A 23,868-nucleotide genomic window follows, 5' to 3' on the forward strand; every position below is an offset into this window, starting at 1 on the left:
TTAATAAATAAATCAATTTAATATATAAAAATGTGTGTGTGTGTGTGTATATATATATATATATATATATATATATATATATATCTATATATATATATATATATTACAGTATAAACATTACAATTGTAAAATATCATCACAATTAAAAATAATTGTTTTCTATTTTAATATAATATTAACCTATATATATATATATATATACACACACACACACACACACACACACACACACACACACACACACACACTAAAATATAAAAGCTAAAGTTTCAATAAAGAATTAAAACAATTTCAATATAAAAATCCTCAAATATTACCAAGATTCTGTGCACAGAATACAAGTAACAAGGGAAAAAAAAAGTGATCAAGTGTTTTTTTTTCACTTATTACAAGACCGAAGTTATGCAATTTACATATACATTCATAAAAACTGTTATGTTCGCTATTGATGTTGATAAATGTGATGAACCATTTCCCCAGAAATAAAGGAAATACGCTTCAATAAGACAATCTTGAACACTTGGTATAAATGCAAATGACACACAAGCTTAACTTTTGCTTACCAAAATTCCACCTGCAAACAGGCAACTAACAGCAGTGTAAAATGACGCCACAAGTCACATTTCATCACATCAGCTTGTGATGGCTGCACACATGTGCTAGGCGCATCCAATAAACTTCAAATTCACATGACCCACCAGGAGGAATTTAAGCCAAAATGCATCTTAGCCGAATAGCTTCGCCTCATTTTTTCCAGCTCTCTCCAGAGCACCTGCCAGTGTTGCTGCTGTTTTTAATAATAAACCCTGACGCACAGCCAAATGGCAGCATAAAACAGCAGCTTGTGTCCTGGAGGGAAGTCACAAGTTTAAAGACTCTGCAACCCGGCATTTTTCAAATTAACAAAGTGGGCTGGGAAGATATGAATATTCACGAGGCGTTATTCCCAACCGGGTTGTCGTTTAAGTTCCCCCATGTGAGCACAAAGCCCAATCATCTGTCACGCCCCCCTTAATTCAATCATCAACCCTCATTCAATTATCCAATATAATATGCAAATCAACCCAACAATGGCCAACAAATGCTAATTACCTACATCAAAATAATTAAATTGGACGGCGGCAGCGCAGAAGGACTGAACCGCCATAAAAACCCAGGCCGTTTCTTTAATTAAGAGCAAAAATGTTTTAAATTAGAAGCCCATAAATTGCGAGGACTCTGACCCCTCCCTTCCCCGTCCCCCAAGGGGACATTAAGACGTCACGGAAGAGGTTTCCGCGTGATGCGCGCATAACTAAAACCCGACCGAGTGTGGCGTACTCACACCTGCCGCGCGGTCGGCGGCTTCCAGGTAAACGGAGCATGCAAAGAGTATCAGGGACTCCCACTTCTTCATGCCAGGCTGATCTGTGATCTGTGCTGCCAGGTTAGTTCAGGGCCCCTTCCCCCCTCCGCCGGGGCCGAACAAAGAGCGGGCCAACTGCCAGGCGGCGGATAACAATGTCTGTTCCTGCTACACAGCCACAGAGCCAACAGAGGTGGCAAAGTCGCTGCATTATTCAACAGCCTCCTTTTGTTGCTATTGTGTTGGTTGTTTGTAAGGAGAAAAGTACACCTGCTCTTGATCTAATGACGACCAAACATTATACACACCTCAGTGACGGAGAGGAAAGGATCTTTTACCGTGCTAAAAATATGCCTTCAGATACTGTATTTGCAAACTACCGTTCATTTAGAAATGAACACATTAACCCCACCGATAACATCACACACTACCAGTCAAAAGTAAGATTTTTAATGTTTTTTAAAGAAGTCTCATCAAGCCTGCATTTATTTGATCCAAAGTACTGCAAAACCCCTAAAATTCTGAAATATTTTTACCTTTTCAAAGAACTGCTTTCTATTTGAATATATTTTAAAATGTAATTTATCCCTGTGACTTCAAAGCTGAATTTTTAGCATTATTACTCCAGTCACATGATCCTTCAGAAATCATTCTAATATTCTGATTTGATGCTCAAAATCATTTATTATTATAATTATGTTGAAAACAGGTCATTTTGATGAATAGAAAGTTCAAAAGAACAGCGTTTATCTGAAATAGAAATCTTTTGTAACATTATAAATGTCTTTATCATCACTTTTGATCAATTTAAAGCATCCTTGATAAATAAAAGTATTATTTCTATAATTTTTTTCCCCAAAAATAAAAAAAGACTCCAAGCTTTTGAATGGTATAGTATATTATGTTACAAAATCTTTTTATTTCAGATAAATGCTGAATCCTGAAAAAAAATGTACTCAACTGTTTTAAATATTGATAATAATAATAATAATTAAAAAAAAATGAACAGCAACTCAGCATTTAAAATGATCTTGTGACACTGAAGACACTGATGCTGAAAATTTAGCTTTGATCACAGAAATAAATTACATTTTAAAATATATTCAAATAGAAAACAGTTATTTAAAATAGTAAAAATATTTCACAATTTTACTGCTTCTGCTGTATTTTGGACCAAATAAATACAGGCTTGGTGAGCAGAAGAGGCATCTTTAAAAAACATAAAAAATCTTTGGTAGTGTATTCTATTTATTTATATAGATATTCTAGCGATGTCGGACCTCCAATCGCTTCACCGTTTGTATCACTCTGCTTGTGGTGTTTCTCACAGCGAGTGTTATGGCAAACACTCAAATTCACTGTTATTTTATAAATAATAGAGTTGTCGGCGCAGATAGGCGTGTGGTTAGCGCGCCGACATATAGCGCTGGTGCGCTCCGGGCGTCCCGGGTTCGAGTCCCGACTCGAGGACCTTTCCCGATCCCTCCCCTAATCTCTCTCCCACTTCGCTTCCTGTCCTATCTGATCTTTCCTATCATAATAAAGGCAAAAAGGCCAAAAAATAAATCTTTAAAAAAAAAAAATAATAATAGAGTTTTTGTATCACAAAATGTAGTTTTAAGTGTTTTTAGGCGAGAACTGAAATATTAATCAAAACTATATATGGGTCAAAGACGAAAAAGGGTTTAAGCATAAAAACAATAAGTGTAATATTGCTTTAAATTGTTGTTTTTCCAAAAAAAAAAAAAATTAAAAAGTTTTCTGTTTAATTTAATTGCATTTTTGTTTTTCTGAGCAAAAAATAAAAATCATACATTTTTCCCTAATTTACAGAAGACAGACACCCACTAAAATGTCATTCAGTGTAACAGTCTTGTCAGGCATATTTACAACAAAAATCAATTGATGACATATTGAAGAATGAATTACTTTCAGCCCAAATACTAATTAATTCTACATTTTTAAAATTTGCCACTATCCTTGGTTTTTCCCGTTTGTCACTAATTTTTTTTTTACTCACTTAAAACACAATTAAATTTAATATGCTCCCTTATTCTTTTACATATTTTAAAAGTCAGAATAAGCATGTTGTTTGAATTTTTTTACATAAATATTGTGTTACACTAAATGACAATGCAACATCATTTCAACCAAATTTTGGCATTTTATTCTCTTAAACTTATTTGAAACCTTAAAAGCAGACACTTTACTTACATTTATGGTGCTTTCTATGGACATAAAATCACTTTTGTAAATTTCTTTTGATGTGTTAATCTTAACATCTTTGACCCATATACATATTTAAAAAAAACAAACACAATGACAAAAACAGACAACAAAACTAATAAAACTTTGAAATTAAAATGACAATGAAATATTAGTCTTTTTACAATAGTAATAACACTAAAGTAACACTTATTTACACAGCACCTTTCACAAATACGATTCAAATGTGCAATTTGTTATTTTTTGCTTCATTATTGACTTTCAATTGCAATCGATTATTTTGTCACTATTAGATGTTACATAAACTATCATCCAATATACAATTAACATAACCTAAAAAAGTAAACATACAGTATCATATTCGATTCATTGTGCTAAAAAATTTAATTTTCCACAAAGTATTAGACAAATGATTTACTACATGATCTGTCAAAAATTTATTCGTTTTGGATATACTATCTTTAAGGTTTTTAATCATTTTTGAAAGGCTCTTATTCTCACCAAGTCTGCATTTATTTGTTTAAAAATATAGTAAAAACTGTAAAATTGTGAAAGAATTTTTACAATTTAAAATAACTGTTTTCTATTTAAATTTTTTTTAAATGTAATTTATTTCTGAGATGCAAACTGAATTTTCAGCATCATTACTCCTTCAGAAATGATTCTAATATGCAGATTTATTATCAATGTTGGAAACAGTTGTGCTGCTTATTATTTGTGTGCAAAACTTGACACTTTTCAGGATTCTTTGATGAATAGAAAGTTCAAAAGAAAAGCGTTTATTTAAAATACAGATCTTTTGTAACATCTTAAATGTCTTCACAGTCACTTTTTTTGGCTTTTTTATTTTGATAGGACAGCATTTAGACAGAAAGCGAAGTAGGAGAGAGAGAAGATGGACGGGATTGGGAAATGTGCGCGCGCCGGGACTCGAACTCGGGACGCCCGAAGTGCAACTGCGCTATATGTCGGCACGCTGCCCACAAGGCTATTGGCGCAACTTTAGTCTTACTTTTGATCAATGCAATTATAATAAAACTATGTTTGGTGTTGATAAATTAGGTACAAATGCTTAAGATGCTAAAAATGCATCATAAAAACAAACGTGTTGATATGCTTGTACATTTCGTAACAGTATAATGAAGGTAATCCCACCTGGTTGTCTGGGTGGTTGACAGTGAAGTAGCCAACGCAGATGATGAGCTCGTGGAGAAGTTCTTCAGAGCTGTGTTGAGAGCAGTACCAAAGCAGAGAACTCACAATGTGTCTGACGGCCAGAGACAGACCCTCTGATCCTAAAACACCCTGGACACAACAGAAACAACCTGATCAGTGGATGAGTCAGCGAATAGCACTATTGAAAGCAATACATAACACACACAGATTACAACTGTTTTAAACATTTACTGATGAAGATCGGTTTTGGAGAATGTTTTTTGTCCATGCAATGAAAATCAATGAGTTCCAAAGCAACACTGGAGACTGTTGACTCTTTTTTTTTTTTAATTGACAAAACCACACTGAGACATTCTTTAAAATATCTTCTTTTCATGTTATCAGAAGAAAGAAAGTCATATAGGTTTGGAACGTCATGAGAGTGACTTTTCTCAGCAGGAGACTTGGTGCAAGAGAAGAAGGTGAAACTTGTTGCTTGTGAGGGTCAAACTGGTTCTGGAATCAGTAGTCCCACCTCAAGACCCCCCAATTCTCTCAAACTAAAGAGATGCTATCTGCTGGTCTACAGACAGTATTTATTAAACATGTCAACATGACTGAATGCCTCAGGGTCAGCACTGAAACTACTGACATTTTCTGCTGGGTAGGGATGTGTTATGGGATGGAGAGTCTAAACAACCACAAACAACAATACCTGAAAATCTCAGCATATGTAGCGACAGCAGGATGCTGGGTTTGCATCACCACAGACAGCCTGATTAAACTGCCAGTGCGGCATAAAACTAACTGAGAATTGCTGTTGTTAGAAGATGTAGAATCAAGAATCATATTTGAATGCTTTTGAAGCATTATCTACTACTTTATCAAAATATATGAGGTTCTTGTCAAAACTCTGATCAACATTTTTTCCCAAAATGAAAAATTGCAAGACTCAAGTGGCAGTACCACTACTAAATATTTGTTAAATCTGCATTCTGTAACTTTTTTTTTTTGTTAAAAATGATCTAATTATCTCCTTACCTTAGCCTGATTTACAACAGTAAGCTTATAATAATGTTTTCTAAAGGAGTCCCAGAAAGAAGGCAATATCGTGTGTCGATGCTGCAGGTTTTGAATCATTCATAGCCTCTTTTCAGAGCAGCTGGATTACATAACATTATATACATGTATTTTATATTAAATATATATTAGATTATATTCCAGTTGTGCATCTGATTACAGATACGTGGGATTTGTAGATTTGTATTTCAAAGAGAATGAGTTCTAAGGAACATTAAACTGCTTTTGGAGTTTGAAAAAACATTGTCTTTTAAATGACATTCAAATGGTTTGTCAATTAGTGATTAGACTGTACAGAAATTGGAATTGTCAGATAGAGCTAATATACTAAACACACATAGTCACGCAATGTTGATGTTAACATTAACAATTTGAGTATAACAATAATAATAATTTGCCTGGTTTGACGTGATCTGAGCTAACTTTGCGATTTAATCACCATTGGCAGCGTGATTGTAATTTTTTTTTTTTTTACATTGGTCAGAACAAAACTGTGAATATTTAATATTAAATTGTAAATATATATGGTTCAGTTTGTAAGGATGACATTTATATGTTGAACAGATGTACAGTAGATGCAGCAAAACAAAACAAACAAAAAGCCCACAAAACAGAACAACAACAACAAAAAACATTTAAAACAACCCAAACCAAAACAACAATCCAAACCAAACCAAAAAATAAATAAAAACAATATAAACCAAAACAACCAAAAACAAATCAAAACCAACCAAAAGAATCCAAACTAAAACAAACAAAAACAACATCAAAACAAACCAACAAAAACTGAACAAAACAATCGAAACAAAAAACCCAAACCAAACCAATAACACCTTAAACAAAACAAAACAGAACAAAAAAACAATAGAAACCAAAAGAATCCAAACCAAAACAACCAAAAACAAATCAAAACAAACCAAAAAACTAAAACACTAGACAATACAAATCAAAACCAATACACAAAACAACAAACCAAACAAAAAACCTTAAACAAAACCAAAACGCATAAATGGGACAAAAACAAATCAAAAGAATCCAAACCAAAACAACAAAAACAAAAAAACTAAAACAAAAACCAAACCAAAACAAAAAAGATACAAACAAAAATAAGAAAGAACAAAAACAAATAAAAAATAATCTCAATCAAAACCAAAACATCAAAGAACACACAAAAAGCAAACATAAACAAAACAAAAACCATGAAACAGAACAAAAATAAATAAATCAAAAGAATAAAAAAAACACACAAAACAGAACAAAAACAAATTTAAACCAAAACAAGAATCCAAACACACACTAAACCAAACCAATAAGAAAAAAACCCTAAAAAACATAACACAAAACAGAAGAAATACAAACCAAAAGAATTCAAACCAAAACAACCAAAAAGAAATCAAAACAAAAGAACACAAAATCGAACAAAAACTAATCAAAATAATTCAAATCAAAACAACCAAAAACAAATCAAAACAAACAAACAAAAACACAAATCAAAACAATCCAAATTAAAACCAAAACAACACAAAACAACAAATCAAACAAAAACAACCTTAAACAAAACCAAACAAAAACACGTCAATAGAATAAAAACAAATCAAAAGAATCCAAACCAAAACAACCAAAAACAAACCAAACTGAACAAAAATTACTAAACAAAACACAAACACGTCATTTAACAAATCGAAAGAATCCAAACCAAAACAACCAAAAACAAATCAAAACAACCAAGCAAAAAAAACCAAATCAAAACAATCCAAATTAAAACCAAAACAACACAAAACAACAAATCAAACAAAAACAACAAACCAAACCAAACAAAAATTACTAAACAACACGTAATGGAACAAAAAACGAATCAAAAGAATCCAAACCAAAACCACCAAAAACAAACAAAAACCAAAACACTAAATAGAACAAAAACAAATAAAATACAAACAAATCAAACCAAACCAAACCAAAATTAACATTTTGCAAATTTGGAAACCAAAATAAATAAGAAACAGTGTTAAACATAATTAATCCTATGCATTAACAGTCTGACAGCCTTGACTGAAAACTATTTTCTGAATGCACCATCCAAGGCTAAAGACCAGGGTGCTACAATGACCTATATAATATGAAAAGACTGGATTACAATCAATCATCAAAAAAGCTGAAAAAAACACTCAACAATTAAAACCTTAGGCTGTGTTATGTTCCATAAGCTTTGCTACTAAGCAACCAGATCTAGTCTATAGGGTTACACTTATAGATCCAGTTTGGTAAGAGCTAAACCAGCATGTACGACACCACCTTAATAAATCTTTAGCTCAGGGTGGACTCTTATCCACATCATCTCAACAAATAACATTAACACATTCTCCAGAAGTGCTGTCAGCAGTGTTGGGGGTAACGCAAGTTACATAATCAGATTACATTTTCAAGTAACTAGTAAAGTAACACATTACTTTTTCATTCACAAGAAAATATCTGAGTTACTTTTTCCAAAAACTCCATTTTATTAACCAATGTCTTTGCGGCTGACTTTTGTTGATCCAATTTAACCATACTAATAAGCAAAACTTACTTTAGATTAACATTTGTGCTTCATTTTGCTCATTGCTGAAAAGTGTTGAACCGCCTTTTCCTACAGTTCTACTGTACAGATGTGAATTTACTTTTCCTTCAGCCTTAGGCTTATTCATTTCACTTTTTGGTGTGAAAGGGCTTTTACATTTGCTAAAAATCAAACTTCTTATATGAAAAACAAACAAGCAAGCCCTGCCCAGATTTAAAAAGTAACACAAAAGTAATGTAATGCATTACTTTCAATAAAAAGTTACTAAGTAACACAATTACTTTTAAAAGTAACTTGCTTTTTTTTATGTGGGTATAAGCAAAGTTAAAGGGGACATCGGATGCAAAACTAACTTTTACATGTTTGAACATTATTGCGCATTGGCAGTTTGTTTACACAACCACCCTACAATGATAAAAATCCACCCAGTGTTTTTTTTTTTTTTAAATCTTTAAAAGTAATATCCCCTTTTTAAAATCAGGTCATTCTCAGCTTCTTGTTGTTGTGACGGCACACAGACAGAGGATAGTTGATTGACATAAACGCCTTATCTTAGACCCGCCCACCCTGACCTGAAACAGTCCGACTCCGATCGCCATTTTGTCGACTCAGGTGCAGGGGAAGACAAGAAAGTCTCAGATTGAGCGATTGAGGTGTTCTGTTGTTGGATGTAATGATGAACATAGCAGGCATCATTTACTCCCGACATCTGAGCCTCTGAAGACGCAGAGGATTAACGTTACTTTCATTTTTGAAAGGAAAGCGCCGATCCCGATCTGCATATGCATCTATGTTCGTGTGAATCATTCGTATTGCAGCTTCACCCACAGCAGAAGTGAGTATAAGGGTTTTTTATGCATCTTTGCAAATGGCCTTTCTTAATAATGTGCTTGTTGGCAAGTTTTGCCGATAAACGCGGCTAAAGTAAACATTACGGCTCATAATCCCAGGCAGAGAGGGGCAGGGCGAGCAGAGCTCATTTGCATTTAAAGGGACCTTGCAATAAAATGAGTTGATTTTTTGCAGAGCTGATTTTGACAAGGTAAAAGGGTGTTTTTTTTACACTACTATTGAGAATTTTTTGAAAGGAAAGCGCCGATCCCGATCTACATATGCGTCTATGTTCGTGCAAATCACTCCTGATGCAGCTTCACCCACAGCAGAAGTGAGTATAAGGGTTTTTTATGCATCTTTGCAAATGGCCTTTCTTAATAATGCGCTTGTTGGCAAGTTTTGCCGATAAACGCGGCTAAAGTAAACATTATGGCTCATAATCCCAGGCAGAGAGGGGCAGGGTGAGCAGAGCTCATTTGCATTTAAAGGGACCTTACAATAAAATGAGTTGATTTTTTGCAGAGCTGATTTTGACAAGGTAAAAGGGTGTTTTTTTTACACTACTATTGAGAATTTTTTGAAAGGAAAGCGCCGATCCCGATCTACATATGCGTCTATGTTCGTGCAAATCACTCCTGATGCAGCTTCACCCACAGCAGAAGTGAGTATAAGGGTTTTTTATGCATCTTTGCAAATGGACTTTCTTAATAATGTGCTTGTTGGCAAGTTTTGCCGATAAACGCGGCTAAAGTAAACATTACGGCTCATAATCCCTGGCAGAGAGGGGCGGGGCGAGCAGAGCTCATTTGCATTTAAAGGGACCTTGCAATAAAATGAGTTGATTTTTTGCAGAGCTGATTTTGACAAGGTAAAAGGGTGTTTTTTTTACACTACTATTGAGAATTTTTTGAAAGGAAAGCGCCGATCCCGATCTACATATGCGTCTATGTTCGTGCAAATCACTCCTGATGCAGCTTCACCCACAGCAGAAGTGAGTATAAGGGTTTTTTATGCATCTTTGCAAATGGACTTTCTTAATAATGCGCTTGTTGGCAAGTTTTGCCGATAAACGCGGCTAAAGTAAACATTACGGCTCATAATCCCTGGCAGAGAGGGGCGGGGCGAGCAGAGCTCATTTGCATTTAAAGGGACCTTGCAATAAAATGAGTTGATTTTTTGCAGAGCTGATTTTGACAAGGTAAAAGGGTGTTTTTTTTACACTACTATTGAGAATTTTTTGAAAGGAAAGCGTCGATCCCGATCTACATATGCGTCTATGTTCGTTCAAATCACTCCTGATGCAGCTTCACCCACAGCAGAAGTGAGTATAAGGGTTTTTTATGCATCTTTGCAAATGGACTTTCTTAATGCGCTTGTTGGCAAGTTTTACACTACTATTGAGAATTTTTAACCAAAGTATATTATAGATTCTTTTAAGACCCTAAAGAATCATATGTGGAAAATGGGCATCCAATGACCCCTTTAAAGCTTTTATTTTACAGGGACTAAAATGAAGGGACTAATAAATTTGTGAATCTTTTTACAAATTAATTACAATTAATTAAGCTAATGGTCTCATCACTACTGCTGTCACTCCATTGAAAAATGAGTAGCATAACTACTTCTAGTTAATTACTCTCCAATACTGACTTTATTTAGAAAGAACAAAATTAAAACTGCCCATCATCCTGATTCCCAGCTGTTGCAATAGTTGGCACGAGACGCAACACACTGAAGTAATTCATAGGTTTTCCGCCCTCCTCGTTCACGCCTAGGTGTTTACATGATGATTTAGCCTAGCGATACCGTTCTTGTCTCTTTATCATCCCGGCTGAAGTACGACCGGAGCCTGTGCACGTTACGCCACTCTCCGTCTGCATTACTCACCCGAAGCTTTCAACATGGCTGGCCCAGGGGTCAAAGATCAGGTGTGTTTACATCCACCGGGTTAACTTTGTTCTGTGAAGAAACACTGATATCCTACCAGTGGCTCTGAGGGCATTTGGAGGAAACCCTGGTTGGACCATTAGCTTTGAGGCTTACGTCTTTACGGTCTGAGTTTGTGTGCAGACGTACCAACACAAGCATTAATGAGAGCCCAAGAGCTTTTTATTGCTTCCACCATTCACAACGTCTGTCAGGATGCTAGCTGAAGGCCAAACTGCAGCGTTTAGAAAGAAACGAGCTGTGCTGCATTACTTTAAGCAGACAGGGTGGCTTACAGCTGAACTACTCTAACAGGATGGACAGCATACCACAAAAGAGACGGTCACATACAAGCATCCTTCCGCAGAGCTTTGAATCAAAGAGGCAGATTGTAAACAGGACTAGAGCAAAGAGGTTATCCATCACATGAGAGGGCTGCGGCACTTTTCAGAGGGTAAACATGGTCTTCTGGACTCTATGAAACACTTGAGCCATTTTTTTTTCTCGGTGTGCCCTAAAAGCCTAGCAATTTGGTTAACCTAAAGATTATCAGTGATATTTGTTTGATTTTTCAACAAATACATAGCATTTGACATATCTATAACATTAAGGAGCCACAGAGGAAGGTAGTACCTGGAAGGCTGAGAGGTCCAGTAGGGCGAAGGTGTTGAGGAAGCGCAGACCCTGGAGGGCCACCTGGATGACGCCGGAGCTGTAGGGCTCCAGGGGGCCCACGGGGTTGCCTGAGAGGGAGTCAGGAGGGGCACTGTGGAGCAGGATGCAGTATAGCATGTGGAGGACACCCACTAGGTCTGTGCTCTGGAGGAGGGTTGTCAAACCGGTGGGGTCCTGACGTTTGTTGTCAAAGATGCTTAGGGAACTGAGGAGGGTGAAAAAATTGCAATGTGGTTATTATGCAATTTCCACTTTTTAATTATTATTATTATTATTATTAACAACAACAACAACAAGTATAATTTTTACTACTACTACTTCTACTACTACTTGTATAATAATAATTATAATAATAATAACAACAATAATAATAATAACTATTATTATTATTTTTTTATCATAAAACCAATTTTATGTATTTTATCATTCTGCTATAATAATAATAATAATAATAATAATAATTATTATTATTATTATTATTAAAATATATTAAACTCCTGCTGCAAAAAAAGACAACCACCACCATAAAAGTATAATGATTATTATAAAACAACTGTATTCATTTTATAATTCTGCTATTATAATAACAACAAAAATAATAATAATAATAATAATTAATAACAACAACAACAAAATATTACTTTTACTATTATTATTATAAAACGTTTTTTAATCATTCTGCTATAATAATAATAATAATAATAATAATAATAATAATAATTGTGCCAATAGATTATTAAATAGATTATTATTATTATTATTATTATTATTATAGCAGAATGATTAAAAAGTTTTAATAATAATAATAATAATAATAATAATATTTTGTTGTTGTTATTATTAATTATTATTATTATTATTATTATTATTATTATTATTATAGCAGAATGATTACAAAAAGTTTAATAATAATAATAATAATAGTAAAAATAATATTTTGTTATTATTATTATTATTATTATTATTATTTATTTTTAATTCAAATCTAACTAATGCTGCCAAAAAATACTACAACAGCAACATTATTATTATTATTATTATTATTATTATTTTGCAGCATGCCATAAATGGATTTTAATAACAATAATAATAATAACAACAACAACAACAACAATAATAATAATAATAATTATTATTAGTAGTAGTAGTATTATAGCAGAATGATAAAACTAATAATTTTTTTAACTACTATTATTATTATTATTGTAAAAACTATTTTATTTTATAATTCTGCTATAATGATAATAATAATAAATCATCATCATCATCATAATCATCATAATTTTTGCATTATTATATTAGTTATTATTCTAATTATTTAATATTACTATTAAATAATATTCATTATTATTACAGCAGAATCATAAAATAATAAAGCATTATTTTTACTATTATTATTATTTTTAATATCATTATTAATATTATAAAACCAATTTTATTTATTTTATAATTCTGCTATAATAATAATAATAATAATTATTATTATTATTACTTAAATATATTTAACGAATGCTGCCAAAATACTACTGCTACTACTAATACTAATAAATTAATTGTGATATAATTTTTGGCAAAATAATGAGTTAGATAAAAATTAGTTTTTACAGATTAAAAAAAAAAAACTAAAATGTAAGACTCTTTTTTTCATTCTATGAAATGTGATATGTGATTCTGTACTAGACCATACATCCTCTTTTTCCCGGACATGCCCTCTTTTTGGACCTAAAAAATTGTGTCCGGCCTGGATTTCCTTAGCTATCAATATGCAGAGTATTTACAGTAAATCGCTTTGGATGCAGTTCGCGTTGGATGTATGGTTGCCAAATCCACATTTTTTCCACAGAATTGGGCTGATTTTAAACTGTTGCGCCAGGTTGATTTTCTCCTGTGGGTTAAAGATTTGAAATATTGCATAATTTACATTTGACTGAAATGCTTGTATTGAAACGTTTTGCATTCTACCTATGATACAACGTTTGTGAAGGATGGGCACAATTTGGTAGAAAGCCTTTTAGCTGTGTTTATGATCAATCTGCATAATGTTGCATGTTTGTATGTAGTTTGAAATTACATGGTAGTAGATGATCATGCATACTTGCCAATCTGAACATTCAGAAAAAGCACATAATGCTGTGTAGAAAAGTTACTCAAGTATCCACAAACAAGATCAATCACACATGATGTGGTACAAAAGGCCACTTTGTTCAACAGGTAAAACCCGTTAACTGGCTGACAGACATTCAAGAAATGTAACAAATCAGGGTCAGAAATACTGTTATTCTATTAGCAAGGCCAAAGGTGCCTTTCATTGTATCATATGTATCAGGCCAGTACAAATACGGTTCCTCATGTTTATGCATCTTTCAATCTGAATCACTGGCCTTTCAAACAAGTCAGCAAGGCACAGGGCTGTCGTATAGTGCACAGTGTGGCAAAAGGTAGCAGAGGTGTGGTCTGAAAGCATCAGAACCTGAAGTGTTGCTGGTTGCTTCCTTAAGCCGCAAAAACCAAAGACCCAGGATGTAGGGGAGTGTGGGATGTCTGGTCCCTGCGGCTTCTAGATTTACTCGCTAGACCAGAGCCTGTCCGCTCTGATATAAATAACGAAGGCAAGCCCCATCTATGAGGAATGCCTATGGGGCAGATATGCTTAACTAGTAACATTTGGCCCAGCCTGACTCAGGAAAGAACACTAAGACACAGTGAGGGTGGCTGTGGTCTAATATATGAGGAGAGATACGAAAGACTTTACACGTTTGAGCCTGGGAACAGGGACTGGAGATCAGAGAGAAAGACACAAAGACAGAAGAAGTAAAATAGAGATATAGGAGAAGAAAGAAAGGGGCTATATGTTGTGTAGAGTGATGGATAAAATGTGATGGACAGAACAGAAGTATAGAATAAATGTACAGAACGTATACTTGGAGTAAATATGATGATATGTAATGATGACAAATGTATAGAACTAATGTGCAGAATGTACAGAGAAAAACTATACAGAATGTATTGAATTTGATAGATGTGGTGAACTGATGTATAGAACTAATGTGTAGAATGCACAGAGAAAAACAGGAGAAGGTGGCAAGATATTTAGAATTAATATACAGAATGTATAGAATTAGACAGAATGTGGTGGACAGATGTATAGAATGAACATACAAAATGCATAGAATTTGATAGAATGTTGTGGACGGATGTATAGAACTAATGTGTATAATGTATAGAAATTGGATAGAATGTGGTGGACAGATGTACAGAATGAATATACAAAATGTGTAGAATGTACAGAGAAAAACAGAACATGGTGGCCAGATGTTTAGAACGAATATACAGAATGTATAGAGTTGAATAGAATTTGGTGGATAGATGTATAGAACTAATGTGTAGAATGTACAGAGAAAAACAGAAGATAGTGGCAAGATATTTAGAACGAATATACAGAATGTATAGAATTGGACAATGTGGTGGACAGATGTATAGAATATACAAAATGCATATACAAAATGCATAGAATTAGACAGAATGTGGTGGACAGATGTATAGAACTAATGTGTAGAATGTATAGAAATCTGATAGAATGTAGTGGACAGACCGACAGAATGAATATATAAAATGTGTAGAATGTACAGAGAAAAACAGAAGATGGTGGCAAGATATTTGGAATGAACATACAGAATCCATAGAATTTGTTAGAATGTGGTGGACAGATATATAGAATCAATATACAAAATGTGTACAATTTACAAATAATGTACTGAGAAAATCAGACCATGGTGGCCAGATGTTTAGAACAAATATACAGAATGTATAGAATTTAATAGAATATGATGGACAGATATATAGACTGAATATACAAAATGTGTAGAATGTACAGAAAAAAACAGAACATGGTGGCCAGATGTTTAGAATGAATATACCGAATGTATAGAATTTGATAAAATGTGGTGGACAGATGTATAGAACTAACGTGTAGAATGTACAGAGAAAAACAGAACATGGTGGCCAGATGTTTAGAACGAATATACAGAATGTTTAGAATTTGACAGATGTATAGAATGAATATACAAAATGTGTAGAATGTACAGAGAAAAACAGAACATGTTGGCCAAAAGTTTAGAACAAATTAGTGATGGGAAGTCTGGCTTTTTTCAATGATTCAGCTTATTTGGCTCAGCTCCCTTAGAAGAGCTGGCTCTTATGGCTCCCAAATGGTGGGAACATGGTGGCCAGATGTTTAGAATGAATATACAGAATGTATAAAATTGAATAGAATTTGGTGGATAGACGTATAGAACTAATGTGTAGAATGTACAGAGAAAAACAGAAGATGGTGGCAAGATATTTAGAACGAATATACAGAATGTATAGAATTGGATAGAATGTGGTGGACAGATGTATAGAATGAATATACAAAATCTGTAGAATGTACAGAGAAAATTTAGACCATGATGGCCAGATGTTTAGAACAAATATACAGAATGTATAGAATTGAATAGAATGTGGTAGACAGATGTATAGAACTAATGTGTAGAATGTATAGAATTTGACAGAATGTGATGGACAGATATATAGATTGAATATATAAAATGTGTAGAATGTACAGAGAAAAACAGAACATGGTGGCCATATGTTTAGAATGAATCTACCGAATGTATAGATTTGATAGAATGTGGTGGACAGATGTTTAGGACGAATCTACAGAATGTATGGAGTTTGATCAAATGTGGTGGCCAGATGTTTAGAACGAAAATATACAGAATGTATAGAATTTGATAAAATGTGGTGGACAGACGTATTGAAAATGTATAGAGATGATAGAATGTGTTAGCAAAAATGTATAAATAGAATGTATAGAAATAGATAAAATGTGGAGGCCAAACGTGGAGAATGTATAGAGAGATAAACAGGATGTGGACAGATAAAAAGAATAAACGTACAGAGACAAATAGAATGTGACAAACGTATAGATAGAGTCAATGTATAGAATCTTTAAAGAGACAGTCAGAATGTAACTGACAGATAGACAGAATGAATATCTAGAGTGTAAAGAGAGATGCATGTAGAGGTGAGATAAGGACATCAAATGTAAATGTCACAAACCACCAATTGATCAAGTGGGAAAGTTGAGCCTCTAAGCAATGAAGCTGATTATCCAAACATCTCATACACCAATGACCATGCTGGAGCGTTCCACACAGCAACATAGGAGCCAAAGTAGAGGGAAGTCTTGGAACTTGGACAACCGTCTGTCAGCCAACAGCACTGGCTCCACAACTATGCAAACTCGCCTCACTCGCTGGCCATCTTGTGTTGCAGCACATTTAATTAAGACCCATCTTACCAGATTTACAGCAGCGTGTTTGTGTGTCTTAGTCAGGACAACACCCTGCAGATTAGCAGGATTGGTAACTTCATACCCCTGAGGGTCCAAGCAGAAGCGCTCCTTCAGGCTGATCTGAGACAAGATCTTCTGTTACCGTCGCAACAGCAAGGCTCTGGATTTTGGTATCAAGGGCTGATCCCTAAACAGCACAAAAGCGGCAGGTTCTACAAGGTGTCACATTGCACGTCCGTGAACACTACACCAAGTGCACTGGAGGGGAAACAGACCTTTGGGTAAGCCAAGGGGGGAAAGGAGTGTCAAGCTCGGTGAGGGGGAAACCTCACCCTCCGCAATGAGATCACAGCAAGTGCAAGAGAGAACAAGCTTCCGGGTGGAAGCCACCTTGGTGGACTGATCTCAGCTCTGTACCCCTCGTCTACGTTTAACCTTAAGAAAATCCCCAGAGCTGGTCTCAGTTCAGAGGAGAAGGGCAGCATCTGCCGACAGTCGTGATCAGCGTCTACATGAGGGAACAAAGACTCGGTTCTCACAGAGTGACTGTGCATGACGTACTTCACATCTCCTGACCCTGAAACAGGAGACAGCGGAGTGGGATGAAAGTGAAAGGCCTGACAGAGGCAATTCGAGAATAACCACTGACCCCGAATCAGCATCGTCTGATTAATCCATGCTTACAGCTAAACCTGTGGTAATGCTGTTAGCGTCTACTCGATTTAGAGAGGACGAGACAAAATATATCTGGAACTTTGATTTGCCATGAAACGACTTCCTTAAAGGGAAAAGGGCAATTTAATGACTCAAGAACAAAATAAGGATTCTAAATCACTCAAGGTGCCTAAAACTCTGCTGGATCCATGACACCATGGCATAGAGTCAGGGCTCTTGGAGGGTTTAGACTAGAAGGGAGATCTCACTACTGGGCATGTGCACATCGATCTAATGCTCTAGTGCTTGGTCTTGCTTCTGTTGATTAGAACCCAGGCATGACCAAACTCATCTGCGCCAAATAATTAAGGTTTAGGAGTACTGAAATATGCAGTAGAAAACCCATGAATGATGTAATTTAATGATGTAAGATAGTTGCAATAGTTGAGATACTGGCGCTACCTGTTGCCATTTATACAACTCGGAAAATAAAACACTGATATGATGCCATATTGTGCGGCTTTTGATTGCAATTTTCAGTCGAAGGGCGACAAGAGAAGCAATGTAAGTCTTCACTGCTTTCCTAACAATAAGAAGAGGAGAAAAGAATGAGAAGATGCCTGTGGACGAATAAAACTTCCTAAAGACCAGCGTCTTTGTTTTCTCCACTTTGGCCCTGATGCCTTTGAGGCTTTTCGTAGACCACAGCTACCGAAAGAGCTTACAAACGGCAGAGACAAGAAATGCTAGATGCCATCCTGGCAGGATGCAAACATGTTGACGCTTGTCATGACGCTGCAACCACTGAAGGAGATTCATAGCATGGATTTCACTCGATATCCGAGGGCGTTTAGACTCCTTGTGGGGAAAATCGATGGTACGGGATTTGGTTTAAGTCTAAGCTTATATCTATTGCCACCTATAAGCTCTTTCAGTAGCTGGGGTCATCGTATCAGTATTTTAGTTTATTATAAAGTCTTACATTATTTAAAAAAAAATCCACATAGTTTCATACATATTTTGAATTGTGTGGGGCACCATTATTTCGATGATGTCAAATGGTTGCACTCTGTGAGCTACTGGTGCTACCTGTTGCCATTTTTTCCACAACACAACTCAGAATGTTAATTAGTGATACGATGCCACATTGTGTTAGCCTGACAAGCCAGACCCACATAAATGTAGGGTCTGGGCACTCTCCATAGACAGAGCTCAACCAGAGGGGTGGGATAAACGGTTGTCTTTCAAACTCCCTCTCCACGCAATAGGATAGCGCTACAACCAATCAGAGCAACGAAGAAGGTGACGTACTACGTAGTCAGAGCGACGGAAAAGCGAGTTCCTTGCATGTGTGTTGTGGAAAAGCTTAACTTCAAGTCTTTCAGAGTGGCGGCCAAAGCCGATTCGAAAGAAAGTTGTTCGCTAGCAGCAGCCATCGCTCTATCTCTCACGCGTAATTCATGGAACCAGAGAATGTCTGACGCCTGTTTCACACATACTCCGTCTACAGTGCGTCTGCCGTCCGTGTGCGTTATGTATGCGGTGCAAAAGCAGCACGGACTCGTTTTGCTTTCACACAGCGTCCGTAACTGATCCGCGGCTCTTTACCACAAACACAACATTTATCCGTTATTTTGATTTAAAATCCAAACATGCTTTTTCAGCATTGTGAACCTCTTTTATCACAGTACACTAATACAATAATACTAGACATATTCACGTTTAAACTCAGTAAATATAAACAACGTATTATTCATCCATTCATCCTCAATAGAGCCATCGCTCTATTTCTCACGCATAATTCACAGAACCAGAGAATGTCTGACGGAACTTATGGTCGCATGTCAGTCGTTATCATGTTAAACCCGCCCACCGACTCGTGATTGGCCCGGTCGATTTTGGATTTTTAGAAATCTCAAGTGAACGGAGAGTAACTAGACTGCCTTTGGAAGCAAATGTAATTTGCTGCCGCTAGGGGCGCGTCTAGATTCTAGGCTAACATTGTGTTGCTTTTGGTTTTAATTTTTAGTCGAAGGGCAACTAGAAACGTTAGATGCCATTCTGGCAGGATTGTAAACATGCTGACGCTTGTCATGACGCCGCAGAGGCTAAAGGAGTATCTCATCGCGGATTTCACTCAATATCCGGGGGGGTTTAGATTCCTTGTGGTTTTGGTTTAAGCCTATGCTTATATCCATCGCCACCTGTAAGCTCTTTTAGTAGCTGTGGTCATCGTATCAGTATTTTATTTTCTGAGTTGTGTTGCGCAAAAGGTAGCGCCAGTTGCTCACAGAGTGCAACCATTTTACATCATCAAATAATGGCGTCCCCCTCATAGTCCAAAATATGTATAAAACGATGTTAAAATAACGCAAATCTTTCATGGGTTTTCTACTACATTTTTCAAGTCTTAATACCTGGGCAGCATTGGAAAAAACTTTGCCAGAAGATAGATCTCCAGAAGCAGGCTTGCTCACCACTGCTTTATAGCAAGGAAAACCCTCTATTAGTTAACTTTAGAAAAGAAAGTCCACTGATCCAAAGCAGAAAAAGCAGATAAACCACCATTTGACTACAGCACAAGCCACAACTCATAGGCTAACACGTCGTCATTAGCTCAGCACAAGCACTCCCTGACAAGCTTTTATTGGCGTTGATGACTATCGATATTTAATCCCACCAAATACACTCGTAGTCGGTGACAGAAACACAAAGCACACGCTGTAAGAACAAATCCCAAGGTCTGGCAACTGCAAGTGAGCAGAGCAACTTGGAAATGTCTGACACGAACCACAAAGGGACAACTTCCTGGCCTTCAGCACAGTGAAGAATGACGGAATTGAGCGTTGACTTGATTATGAATGATGCTGATTATGCCGCTGAGCAGGACTATTAAAGTGAAGACTTGGCACTGGGGTTTCTCACAGATATTCAGTGTCAGAAGCCAAAGGATGTTGGGAGAGACACTGGAGTTGTCATAACCAGCTGGGTGGCGTTATAGCATGCAACAGCTGGAACAGAACATAGCTGGCCAATAAAGGAGGAGCAAAGACCTTTGAAGAAACTCCAAAATCCAAGTGGAATGGACTGGAATATGAATTTGTGCAAATGCAATGACTGAAACACAGTGTACAGAACGTCTACAGTGCAATTTAAAGTATGTCGAAAGCAACAGTGCAGCATCACAGTGATTTGTCTTTTCTGCAAGTCGGGGGCAGAGGTCAAAGGTGGGATATCGCAAGCTGTGACTGTGTGGTTAGCCTCTGTCAGCAGTTGTGCATGCACAAACGCACTCCGACACACACACACGTGGGTGGGCCGCAGGCAGGAGTTTACAGTGCGGGGAGACAGAGCTGCGGGGCCGCTAGATGACTATCAGCACAGGCTCTGCAGGGCTAGTGTCAGACACTGGGAAATGAGCTGCTGATTGATGGGCCTGCTGTCTCTGGTCTGCACCTCTTCAGACATCTGAACCACAAAACTACAGTGGACTTCACCTATTCATTTAGATAGGAATGCCAAGTTCTGTCATGAAACTCTAGCTGGCGCAGGCTGACGGGTCGTTAAGGCAAACTAATGATATTCACAGCGTTAAACTACTTGGCACAAGCTGGTTTAAGTTGCTGCGCAGCCAATGAGCTTGCTGCTTTACATTTAAATGGCTGGTTAGCATCAAGCAGAGCATTTTGCAGCTATTTATATCGAAACCCTCCACTTCCCCATCTCCACCTGTATACATCTGCAGAGAACCACTCTGTCAATCGAATCGTTTGTTAAATGACTGAAAAGATGTAAAAAAAAAAACTACTTTTGCGAACTAGTCCTAAGTTTTACGCTGGAAAAAACCTGCAGGTCAATAATTATCAAAAAAAAAATATTTTTTTTTTTAATAAAATTTATCCTTTGGGAAGCTACATTGTGTTCCAGATTATTATGCACATGCCATTTTTGTTTGTTTTTCCAAATCAGTCAGTGTGATTGAGGATTGATTTGATCCTCAACTATTATTTTACAGTGAGAATGCGATTTTATTTATTGTTATTTATTATTACTATGTTATTTATTTTTTTACAGTGAGAATGTTATTACATGTGAAAGAACTGATAACGTCAACAGTTTGAAAAAAAAAAAAACCCACGAAATATGTTGTTCCAAATAATTATGCAGAATGCAGTTTGAAAACATTCAATGGGTTAAAATGAACTCAAAACATAAATCTGTCATATGTGCTGCATAGACAAAGCATTTTTTTATGTTTCTCAGTCTTCAAATCAATTCATGCTTCTCAGTCTTATTGGAACAGGGTGGCCATTCACCAACCATCCAGAACTCCATCCATCTAGACCAGTGTAGCACAGCATTCGTCAGTGAATAAAACTGTTTGAAAATTTGACTTTATTTAATTCTGAGCCCATTGCAAACATTTCTTGAAGCAAACATTGGTTGAAATGCAGCTTTATGGACAACTGCCATCCTCGGAAGGATCCTGCATTGAGAGGTTCTTGGGACTCCAGAGACGCCTGCAGCTTCAAATATCTGTTTGCTGCTCAACAGTAGTTTTTTTTATAGCTGCCCTTTTAATAGCATTAATTTGTCTGACAGAAACCTTTCTTAATAAGCCTTTATCTGATCAAATTCTTCTGTGCTGTGAATCACTCACAAATCGTTTGACAGTTCGATGATCTCTTTTCAGTTTTCGTGATATATTGATTGTTTTCATGCCTTTTGCAAGACATTGCACTATTTCACGCTTTTCACCTTCAGAAAGATCTTTCTTCCTCCCCATATTGCATGAGAACTGTGACTTGCTTAATAATGTGGAACAACCTCTTTAAGTAGGTTTCCCTTTAACTAAGATCACTTGGCAAACTAATTAACTAACCTGTCTAAGATTGATACCAATTATCTTAAAACATGAGAAATAAAAAAAACTAAAACCTGAATATATATTTTAATGAAATCCTACTGATATGTTACTTGCATAATAATTTGGAACACTGTGTATAAAGGGGTCGTTTAGAAAAGGGGCATGTCCAAATTTACCCAAAATCCGGCAAAGCCTAAAGGAAAACTCTAAACTTCACGAAACATGGTAAGCACATGTGGCAAGCATGCAACATTTTAATGAGATCGGATCACAGCTGGCACTATAACAGTCATAAACGTTAAAAAAAGCATTATTTAGGGTATTTCTTAGGGTAAATCACATTTGCCAAAAATGCTTTTTTTAAATCATTGTTCTAGGTGGATACAGGCTTGCTACATAATGTCTTTTTCATATGTGCCTTGAACCCAAGCGGCAACCTCCCGCTCAACACGGAAGTGACTTAAACTGCAATTTATCGACTGCCCACTAGAGACTGGCTCCAAAAGGGAGTCAATCCCATAGTCTCCCCATGTTAAAAAGCCCAACTTTAGAGCAGAAAAAAATATGTTTACAGCCTGGTACAAAAAGTGGTTTTGGTCTATTTAGCTAATTTTGCCCTTCATGTCAACTGTGGGGGGTGCATTTTTTTAACTCATCCGTTTAAGTTATATTAAGCCTTACAGTTCTGCATAATTAAGGGCGTGGCCACTTGAGTGACAGGTGGATTGGCGCTGCTGTCACCACTCTTTGCCCATTTTCGATTATCCGGGAGTCACGCGATTCCAAGATGGCGACGGCTGACTTCCGCCCACTATGAACTTCAAAAATGCTCTTCAGAAACCTACTGGTGACGTCACGGACACTACGTCCATATTTTTTACAGTCTATGCTTGAACCCCACTGCTTGCAGATATATTTACAGTCAAGCCGAAAATTATTCATACCCCTGGCAAATTCTGACTTGAAAGTTACTTTTAACCAACCAGCAAGTTTTTTTTTTTTTTTTTTTTACCGGAAATGACACAGGCTTTTCCCAAAAGATAATATGACGATGTACAAGAGGAGTCATTGTGGAAAAAAATATTTCTCAGCTTTTATTTACATTTGAACAAAAAGTGGCAATTCCAAAATTATTCATACCCTTTGCAAACTGTCATAGTCTATGGGAAAATCCAAAGTTCAATACCATTCCAAATAGTCCAAGCTGTTCTAAA

General features: G+C 36.1%; 1 protein-coding gene across 4 annotated transcripts in view; it reads right to left on the reverse strand.

The window, feature by feature from the left end:
* The window catches only part of scaper (S-phase cyclin A-associated protein in the ER), a 194,357-nt gene that overhangs the window by 18,773 nt on the left and 151,716 nt on the right, over positions 1 to 23,868 (reverse strand). For all 4 annotated transcript variants that reach the window (XM_073832328.1, XM_073832330.1, XM_073832329.1 and 1 more), the window contains 2 exons: positions 11,757 to 12,003; positions 4,727 to 4,876 (listed from right to left, as the gene is read on the reverse strand). In XM_073832328.1, coding sequence (XP_073688429.1) covers positions 4,727 to 4,876; positions 11,757 to 12,003 — 397 coding nt within the window. The remainder of the gene's footprint in view (positions 1 to 4,726; positions 4,877 to 11,756; positions 12,004 to 23,868) is intronic.

This window comes from Garra rufa, chromosome 25 (assembly GCF_049309525.1).
Source record: "Garra rufa chromosome 25, GarRuf1.0, whole genome shotgun sequence".
Classification (NCBI taxonomy): Eukaryota; Metazoa; Chordata; class Actinopteri; order Cypriniformes; family Cyprinidae; genus Garra; species Garra rufa.